The 10822-nt window shown below is 35.8% G+C and overlaps 2 protein-coding genes across 6 annotated transcripts; both read right to left on the bottom strand.

Annotated features, from left to right (window-relative positions):
* Positions 1–1971: 1971 nt before the first annotated feature.
* LOC113775059 (putative late blight resistance protein homolog R1A-3) lies at positions 1972–3895 on the bottom strand. Of its 5 annotated transcripts, none has more exons than XM_027319785.1 (2): positions 2777–3895; positions 1972–2661 (listed from the first exon to the last, which is right to left on the bottom strand). In XM_027319785.1, the coding sequence occupies exon 1, from the start codon at positions 3511–3513 to the stop codon at positions 2797–2799; it is 717 nt and encodes a 238-aa protein (XP_027175586.1). In that variant the 5' UTR covers positions 3514–3895; the 3' UTR covers positions 1972–2661; positions 2777–2796. The 5 variants fall into 5 exon arrangements, with proteins under 5 accessions (XP_027175586.1, XP_027175587.1, XP_027175589.1 ...); XM_027319786.1 differs by having other exon boundaries at positions 1972–2556; XM_027319788.1 differs by having other exon boundaries at positions 1972–2372; positions 2934–3895.
* Positions 3650–6558, bottom strand: LOC113774149 (putative late blight resistance protein homolog R1B-12). Its single transcript, XM_027318716.1, has 2 exons — positions 3848–6558; positions 3650–3653 (listed from the first exon to the last, which is right to left on the bottom strand). Exons 1-2 carry the CDS (start codon positions 6556–6558, stop codon positions 3650–3652), a joined length of 2715 nt encoding a protein of 904 aa, XP_027174517.1.
* Positions 6559–10822: the final 4264 nt, after the last annotated feature.

Here is a 10822-nt window from a genome sequence, read left to right as displayed (position 1 = left end):
AATCTTGAATTGAAGTCGGAACGAAGCCGTAGAAGTCGAACTCTGCACCGAATGACTAGTCTCCTATTTTTATTAGGTCACTGGTCTAGTTATCTATCTTGACTTATTGAAAGAATCAAGGCGGATTGGAAATTGGATTTCGCTAAATAGAAATAGTCTAGTAGTATTAGGAAACGGAACGACAGAGGATTATTGTTTCTTTATCTCTTCGTTCCCCAAGTGGGAGACTAGTTAGTAGGTATCTTTTATTCTTAGCAAGAAACAAGACAACGGACTTCCTTTTCTTTTCCTCTGGAATTCATTTCAATTGGTGAATGCCCGCAGTAATAAATTTCAATATTTTGCGCGTCGCTTTTTCAATGATGATGAACTAAGTTTGTCATTCTAATCAAGAAACAAAAAAGGATTTGGTTCACCTAAAAATTGTGAAATTGAATTGATTATATTTATATCTTTTATTTACTGGTATTCATATGTTCTCTGAATTAATTTCTTATGGTTATTATTTTATTTGAATATCAAGGACGCCCAATATTTACTTTAATCTAACAACTTACAACCAATTAGAGCAGTTAAATCCGTAATTATTTAATTACTTTAAATTAGTGGTAACTGACATGATTGAATTTGTATCAGGAGACCATATGGGCTAACTTAAAATAACCGTTGTAGCGTGTTATTTGGTTAGAACATGACTTTTCTAGTTCTTAAGGTAACTGGAAAATTGAACTCTAAGATCATAGTTAGGGTTATTTCTTGATTAGGGCAATGGCTAACAGTAGTACCTTGACTATCGATAAAATGAGGAGAAGTTAACTGTCATTGCTTATTTGGCAGTTATAACTTGTTTATCAGTTAATAAGTGGAATTATTATTGCATCAATGATCAATTAAATAAACAATTTCCAAAGTTATGTCTTGGCTAGAGTTCAATTATTATTGATTCGATTTTAATACATTATCATTTAGTTTTCAATTACTTATTTATTTTATTTGAGTTATTGAATTACTTCCATTTTCCCAAAAATCCCTCCCATACTTGAACTTTAGAAGAAATAAATTTTTTTCAAGTCCCTATGGATTCGACTCAACTCACCGCTATATATAAAATTTTGTACTTTATTTGAGTAGATATTTACTATTGCACAGACTCGACACTTGTCAATAGGAGGGTAAAAGAAATTAAAAAAAAAATAGAGTATAACTTTTAAAAACTTGCCTTCCACATGGTCATTAGGCCTTCCACGTAGTATTTAAGAGGAAGCATGAATCACACGACATGATGTTATTTTTAAAAGGCCCATGTCCTTCATTATTAATTTTTATTTTGATTTGGAAGTTGTCTGATGATCCCTTTCTTGTTATGCTGAAGCCTTTCTTGAACTGATCTGCTCTAATCCCTTCCATTTTTAATTTTTATTTTTTTGAGCAATCCATTCTAATTTTGTTAAGTCCCATCTTGAATTGGCTTTATTTTTGTTGCACAAGAAATGCATCAAATGCTCAGACAAAGAGGAACTTTTACTTTAGCCTGCATATCTATATCCCTGAAATTTCAAAATGTAGTATAATATTGAATTGATGATTGTGCCAGCAAACCTGAAATCGTTATAGGCTCCCTTCTACGATTTATTTCAAATTTTGAATGGGGGAAGAGGTCCGATTTTGCCTGATCTATTAAACTATTATAATTGGATCAAGAAATGGATTCTAGTAAACCGCTATATATAACAGGTATTAATATGGCGAGTGCTTGATTTTAAACCTGATTGATTATATGATTTACTAAAGTTCTACTGGGAGAGTCAGAAAGATCAGAAATTGTAACCATGAATTCTAGAAAATATATAGGACGTCAATGGCATTTATTCTACTCGACGAACTAATTTAGTTGTACCTATACCTATAGGTTGAACAAAACAGTAGTCGATATGCAACTAAGCAGTATTACCTTCAAATAAGTGCAAAACATTCTTGAAAACCTGACTCTTATTTGAGACAAATCCACTTGAATCTTTACAAACAACATCAAACTTGGGAAGTGATATCCCACTACAAGATTCTGTCACAGGAAAAACGAAAAACTTACAAAGAAGACAAGAATGACTTGATCTTGATGCTGAACAGAGACACAAGACCATTAGTAGTGCAGAAGCAATGGACTGTCAAAGAAAAAAGAAGTACAATGAAGTGGCTGCCCAAACCAAACATACTTGAGAATATCGGTCATCCATTATGAAATAAGGATCTTCAGATCAGTATATCCCATGCTTATTTGCTCTTCCCGAATTTGCTGTAACTGTAACTTGTAGAGTTGGGACATTTAGACATCTCAATTATTTCAAGAGTTGAACTATTTCCCAAACAAGAAGGGATCTCCTCCAAAAATTTGCAGCCTTCCAATACTAATTGGAAAAAAGAACAACTTGATCTTGATGCCAAACTGATACAGATAACCAAACCAAACACACTTGAAAAGATCAGTCATCCATCGTGAAATAAGGATCTTCAGATGGGTATTTCCCCTGCTTAATTGCTCTTCCTGAATTTGCTCCACTGAAATATTAGAGTTGGGACATTTAGACACCGCAATTATTTCAAGAGTTGATATATTTTCCAAACAAGAAGGGATCTCCGCCAAAAATTTGCAGCCTTCCAATACTAATTAAGAAAAAGAAAAAGAAAACTATTAAGAAAAAGAACAACTTGAGCTTGATGCTAAACAGATACACATAACCCGTAGCAGTACATAAGTAAAGGGCTTAAAAAAACTTACTTGAGAAGATCAATCGTCCATTATGAGATAAGGATCTTCAGATCGGTATATCCATTGCTTCTTTGCTCTTCCTGAATTTCCTCCAATGAACTGGTACAGTTGGGACATTTTGACACCTCAATTATTTCAAGAGTTGAACTATTTCCCAAACAAGAAGGGATCTCCTGCAATGCATCACAGCTTTCCAACACTAGCTTCTGGAGACGAGGAAAATAGTACTGGTCCTCGTATTCATACTCGGAGGAGGCTGTCCACTTCACAATGTTCAAGGAAGCTAATTTCAAGAAACGAACACTAGGGAACTTCTCTGCTTCCATTTCCCATATTTCCCCCTCAAAGGCTTGTTTGAGTAATTTGAGCACCTCAAGATTGGGTAGATTTCCAATTGCTGCCATTTTGCTCCATGGCAAGCGAAAATAAGATAGGGTCAATTTTTTAATGGTCAAAGGAAATTGGAAATCTAACTGATATCGGTCACCGCCGTAAACAACGCAACTCAGACTGAGTGATTCCAAATGACTTAGACAATCCATTGCTACATGATATTCACAGCCCTGATCGAGATTAAGAGAGCTTCTCAGCTTGCGGATATTTGGAAACTTTCTCAACAGCTTGTTGATGTTCTTCCGAGGATTGAGGCTTAGACAGGACAAGATATCTAAGTCACACAACTGTGAAGAGTTGTCAAGGTTGTTCTCAGGGAATCTAAAATGATAATTCTTATCGACCTCGTCCATTAGTTGTAAATGCCTTAATTTCTTCAGGTTCCATATAGTATCTGGCAATGAAACTGAACCATGACTCCTAGAATTTCGCCAAATCAAAGTTTCCAAGTTGGTGAGATAACTTATTGATGCTGGGACGGGACTGCCATTACCTAGAATTGCCAAGTACCTCAAGTGAACAAGCAGTTCTAGTTCTCTAGGAAAGATGCCTTCTAGTTTAATTTGGCTCAAATATAACACTTTGACAAGTTTTATGATGTGAAAAATGAATCGAAGGTCAAAACAACTTCCATTGCCTTCATCGTGACTGAATAATAATAGACTGCGTATGGCAGGAGAACATAACCTCAAGTTGTCAAAGTGCTCCACCTTAGAATCAATGCATAAGCGGCGTAGGAAGAATGGCACATTGATATCAGATAGTTTATCATCCCTGCGTACCAGCCGTGAAAAGTTTTCTTCTTTGGCTTTTGTCACGCAAAACTCATACAACAAATCGTGAATGCGACAGGCTTTGACCCCATCAATGGATCTTGGTTTGGAAACTGTGACTAAGCTTCTGCTAATAAGTTCCATCAGGTAATCATTTGCCACATCCTCTGATCTCTTGGGATGAGTTTTTTGAACAAAACCTTCAGCGACCCATAGAGAAATCAACCTCTTGGTATTGTGTTCATGGTCTTCTGGAAAGGCTCCAAAATAAAGAAAACATGCCTTCAAAGTATCAGGTAAATGTTTGTAACTCAGCTCTAATGTAGCGGTACATTGTTCCGTACTAGAAACATTCCTTGAACTTAAACCTTCCACAGCTTCTTTCCAATCATGTCGGTCCATCCTTGAGAGAATTCCGGCAAGAATGACAACCGTAAGAGGTAGTCCTTGACACATTTCCACGACTTGCTGTCGAATTTCACATAGTTCTGGAGGAGCCAAATCTTGTCCAGGATATAACTTCCCTTTTAGCAAATCCCAGCTCTCATTAGGAGCGAGTTGACGAAGAGAATATGGTTCATGGTCGAGTTGGTCTTGGGAAGCAACACCACGGAGCCGACTTGTCAAGATAACTCTACTTCCATTTCCATCATCAGGGAATGAGGCTTCCAATCCGTTCCATGCATCAATGTCCCATACATCGTCCAAAACAATGAGATATCTGTTTTTCAGCAAACGTCTTTTGACTTGAAGAGCCAGATCTTCTTCACCCATCTTAAAAACATCCTCAGGAAGCTTGGACTCAATAGAAGTCAAAATTTGAAGCAACAGATTTCTCTTGTGATATATTTGAGAAACAGTACACCAAGCACGCTCATAAAAATGGGACTTCATTGAAGAATCATTGTACACTTTTCTAGCCAAAGTTGTCTTACCGCATCCCGGCATACCCACAATGGAAACAATTTTCACTTGGCATGATCCATTTCTGAGTCCATTGATTATCGATGCCGTCTCATCCTCGAATCCCACCACCACATCATTGACTATTGGCTTACTTCCTTGTTGTGGCATGTGATTGAATCTCTTCGTTAGTTCCTTTACTTCTCCACCAAGTCTTTCGCTACCACAAATCTTCAAGGCTGCAGCTTTAATGATGTTCATTTCTTCTAAAATGGAATGAATGGACATTGAAGAAGAATCAAAGATATTTCCAGTTATTAAGGAGTCAATAAGAAACTCTATCCTATATGCCACCCCAACAATACGATTCCAAATTGCCTGGACGTCCTCGTCTTCATTGTGCAGCTTCACAATTTTCCTCAGCAAAGAGCGTAAACAAACAAGTTCTTCCTGGACTTTTTGAATTGGATGATCGATCAAAGCAATCGAGCCAGCCTCAGAACTTGTCACATCCATCATCTTTTCCAGAAGGGAATCAACAAAGCCCAGTCCATTGGTCTTAGGAAAATTGAATGATGATGATTCTGGACACTTCTCTGTGATTACTGCATCGATGAGCTTAATTATTTCCAATAACTCAGAACACACAATATCCATATCCTTGGCTTGTATGGCGTCTTTGATTGCATTCAGAGAGAGTGGGGAAATAAAATCTCCTCCATAACATTTCACGACTCGAGTAGGATCTCTTACTTTCTCATCGAACTCCTTTGGCTTCTCCTTCAAAATGGTTCTCAAGGAATTTAACCCCTCGTAAAACATTTGCAGCTGACGCAAAATCACAGGACAAGTACCATGCTTTAGTTTCTCCCAAAGATTACACAGGAGGGAATGGAAGAAGTCTCTCAACAGATGCTCATCTGTGTCTCCATGTGATTGTCTTGATAACTTTGAAGCAGCCAGGGCCTGGATACAAGTCTCAAGGACTTGATGTTCAACAGGAATAATCTTCTGCAGCAGTTCCGAAATGCTTTCCACGACATCCTTGGGCGGTCCGAAACCCTTCTTAAACTGGCACTTATAAGAGAGGCGTGCTGCATTGATAGCCACGGTTTCAGTGTGAACCAACAAAGGTCCCAATTCTGTGTTTTGAACACCATACAGTTTGACAAAACGGATGAAGTTTTTCATGAACGCCAGCTTCTCTTCAAGGGCTTTAATTAGTCGAACTTCATGTGCCGGCCGAATCCATGACCAATAATTCACTAGATTCTCCAGAAGAGAATCCATGAATTCCATGAGGTCATCTTTTCGAACGAGCGAATTACTGGACTGCTGTGACGAGGAACCCAAGAAAAAGACATACCATTCGCAAATTTCTTGTTCGAAGGATTTAATGTCTTTTTCTAAATCATGGACCGTATCCCAAGGCTGATCAGAAGATTGGATCTCCTTTGCCCACTTGGGAATGGCATCTCCAATCCGAACTGCCAGAGCTTCTAGGCTTGCATAATGATTATCTGCCTGGTTCATTTTGTTGTCAAATGGTAATTGCACATCATCGTTGCTGTATTTTCTCGCACACAGAAGAAATGTTCTCAGATATCTTAGCATGCGTTTCAGGTACTTCTGCTGCCCATTTGGAAATTCTGGACAATCGTTCTCCAGCGCTTGCAGATTATCCAAGATGGAAGGAATACAAGTGATACTAGTGGAGGCCATCTAATAAAAGGAAGATTAACAAGGGAACCAGAATGTATCGATCTCAATTTAAGAGATGAAACAGTTCTCAAATATGAAAGGAGATAAGAAAGATCTGCAAAACCTCAAAAACAAGGGCTCTCTACCCAACATGACAAATAGTCATGGGATACTTCTTGGATGGTTGAAAGAAAAAAACGACCCCACTGCACATGCGTTAGCTAATCTGTTTCTCAAACAGATCCGCCACCTCTTTTGACCACCATCCTATTGGTTTGCTCGAAGCATGTCTGGTCCCCATCCACACTTACCCCATTCTTCATCCGAGAACCCTGCCTCCTCTCGACTCTCTTCAGCATTCAAAAGGCGCTTGGCGCCCACAATCAAACTTTGGTTTTCAATATTTTTAACTGTTTAGTTGATTCCCTCCCGGTTAATTAATTTCTAGGGATAATTTCAGAAACCTCCCTGAGGTTTCTGACAATTTCACTGAACTCCTCTGAGGTTTTGAAAATTACACATATCTCCCTTAATTTGATAATTTTTGTAACAAAATTTTAAAATAATATTGACTTGGTCAAATTTTTAATTGAATATCCAAAAATGTCCTCATGTAATAAGTTTAAATTTACTTCTCTAAAAATTATCTATATATTAAAAAAATGATGTCGAATTTTTTATTTCCATACCTACTATTTGATAAGTTGCATAGTCAACTGTTTGAATGGTACAGCATTGATTATGCTCTTAACAATCTTATCATGTGAACTGTATAAACAGTATCAGTTGGGTTATAAACAGTAACAATAGACTGGTTATAGTGTCAACATGAGAAACTTTGATGGTTTTCATGGTTAAAGAGTGTTAGTGGCGTAATGGACCAGTGGCAGCTCACCACCATCCCTCTTTTGACCGAGATGGTCTTCCCTCGAATCTCTTCTGCATTCAAAAGGCGATTGGCAAACGCCCACAATCAAACTTTTGTTTTCAATAGTTTTACCTGTTTAATTGATTCTCACCCGGTTAATTAATTTCTAATTTGTCACCATGCTTTCGTTCGAGGATTTCATATCTTATCCCTATTTTCCTTTACGTTTTCTGAAGCACTTGAGGGCGTTCATTGATCCGTTTAGGTTTGGATATTTTAGATTTTTTATAAAAAAAAAATATATGGTAGCAATAAGGTAAAAAAAATGATTTAAAAATATATTCTCGAAAAATAATATTTGTTTTTTAGAAAAACACAATTCAAACACAACATAAGTCTTCCAATTTCTTCAAGATTTTGCTCCCCTCCCTTTTGTTTTACTCTCTTAAAATTCCTGCAACATTGGTTTAGTGGGTTCTCATTAAAAAAATTAATTTTTAACAATTTTTTAAATTTGATTTACTTATAACTTTTTAGAAATTGAAAACTGCAAAAGTAGGGCCAGTTAGATAGCTCCAAATTTGCTTAAAACTTTTTAGAAATTGAAACCTGAAAAAGTAGGGCCAGTTAGGGAGTGAAGCTATTCTCTAAATACATAAAGCGCCGAAGGGTTGGGAATAGTGATTTTCGCTGGTTTCTTTGTAATTTGAGTGTTGATTTTGTCCACATTTGTCTTTTTCAGTGCGATGGAACTCATTGTGGGGTCATCTCTGTTTCATGTTTGTTGGCCACAAGTTCTTAATTTTGGTGGCCCTATTCCAATTTTACCCTTTTACGCTGGTTTCGCTGTTGTTTCTCTACAGATTTTGGCCTTTTTGGTCTTTTTGTTGCAAATAGTATTTTTAGTGGTTAGGTCGCTGCCTGCTTCATATGTCTACCCAGATTTCTTCGGGCCTCTCATGTTTTTTGCAAAAATTTTTTGGGTCTGCCACCTTACGCTAGCCCGCTATGTTTGGGTTTCAGACACAAGAAAAATACCGCTATATCCATCCATATGTAGCTAAAAACGTATGACACGCAACCAAAACAACAACTTTAGCTGCCAAATTATTCTTCACAAGTTAAATAGTACCAACAACAAACAATTAAAAAAATTGATACAATTTACACATTACTAATCAATACTAAATATTACAAAAATCAACACAACCTAGAATAATACACCTCAAATTATGCTATCATACACACTAAGAAATCCTTTAATTAATCCACTCTCACAACTTTCACTAGCATAAAATTAATCATTTTTTTAAAACCAATAATCAAATCACGATTAGACAAATCATAAATATACTGTAAACACTAAAAAAACCAAAAAAATTAAAAATGCAAAACAATTAACCACTCTACCAATAGAAAAGCATATCAAAATCATAATCATTCAAAATAATACAAAATATGACAAATTCATACTACATTATAAAAATTATGTTACAAATCATTACACATGTTCCAATATAAAATACATGTACATATAATTAATAAACAAACAAAGGAGAGTTGGTTGGGATGGTCAGATGAGAGGAATGATAAGTAATAGATTTTAAATCTAAAATCTTTCACTTATAAAAAATAATAATAACCTATCATACCCAAAACACACAAAAAAACGTATAATATGAGCACCCCGCGACCCCGGGGGACCAATGCCCAGTACTATATCAAGCATGCAATGCATTGGTTCAAGCTAAGCAATGATTGACTAGTACTTAATAATATTCAACTAACACTTGAATAATATTTATGATGACCAGATTAGTTGAATAATATTAAAATAACATTTGAAATAATTATTGTGACACTTCCGGTGACATAATATATGTAAGATAAAAATTATTTGTTGAAAAGATAAAAAAGTTAATTGGGAATTGTAATTGTGATACAGGCAAAATAGTATTTGTGGAAAATTTTTGCTATCAAACACAATAATTTGTATAAACTATTGCAATTCAATTGCACGTACGGTGTTTTCTAACAAATAGAAGTTTTGATGCTTTGGACTCTATTGATTTCCATGTTTATTGCCTTGCCATCAAACAACAGCTTTCACAATGAGAGCTGCCTACAATCGCTTTAAGTAAAATTTGGTAAGCACCACAATCTCCAATTTTAGTCGTATGTTTTTAGATGGAGTTTGTCAATACCTACGTTAACTATAAGTTTCATTTTTATAATTTCAGTTTATGACCCCATTATGATAATTAGTAGTAAGATTAGATTAGATTACCTTGGATGAATTATTAGTATTTATTCTGATTCTTTTGGTGGTTGTTAATTGTAATGGTAATCCATATGTATTGATGCTATTATTATGGGTTACTTGTAATCAGAGTTTAAAAAACACACGATTCAGCATTCCTGCGGCTGTCTAACCAATCAAAAATGGCTTTCTTTAATCATTAAAATTTTGAAACATTTGGGGCTGTTTATAATTTGGTCAATCGCCAAAAACTTTTTGTCAGCTCAATCGTTTTGGCGTTTGTTATACTTTCAATTTTCCACACAGCTCATGCACTGGAAAACACAGGAATCACATGCCTCAGTCAAATTTAAAATTATTTCACGTGGCAACCAGTAATTGTCCTTAAGTTGTCGGGCACTACTAAAATAATTGCAAAGAAACGTCATGAAAGTCCTCAAAAGGGGTCCAGTGCAGTTTCATCTTCTTTTTTTTTTTTTCTAAGCAAATTTGTGAGGATTCGATTTAGATCACCGTTATGAGACAGAGCATACAAATGAAACAAAAGATTATTATTTTTTATTAATTATTATTATTATCTACACCTATTTCTAGTCTTACCATAACCTGTTCATCTAACAGGATTACAGAAAAACAATGAAAACTAGACTACCATTTGATTACACGAGTGCATTACGCATACATATAGATTTAAGAAAAATCACATTAAATAACAATTTTGATGGGATATGTGATGATGAATTACTCTTGAGGTGATTAAACCAAAGATTACTCATAGAATTTCTTACGTAGCCCTCACATAAACAGCTGGTCATCCTTCTAGCTCGCTAAAGAAACGTATTAATATACTAGCCTTCCCCCGAGGAGTAGGAGTTATTTTAGCAGGCTTTCGGGAATTACTCGTACTATTTACATCTCAACTAACGGAAGCAAAAGCAAGAAATTGTCGGCGGCAAATTAATAAATTCTTTGAATCATATCTTTTTCCTTCGTATCCATGGGTTACATCTTGATGCCACTACATCCTCCATTCTTGAAAAGTTTTGGCATCAATCTTAACTCTTGATGCCACTAATGTCATTCATTGCATTGCTACTAGTATAGGGGTACGTGAGTTGCATGTTGAATTACTAGCAATGACCTAACCGCTTCAATCA

This window comes from Coffea eugenioides, chromosome 6, assembly GCF_003713205.1.
Source record: "Coffea eugenioides isolate CCC68of chromosome 6, Ceug_1.0, whole genome shotgun sequence".
NCBI lineage: Eukaryota > Viridiplantae > Streptophyta > Magnoliopsida > Gentianales > Rubiaceae > Coffea > Coffea eugenioides.
Note: the sequence above shows the minus strand (reverse complement) of the source record. Positions and strands in the feature narration are given on the sequence as shown.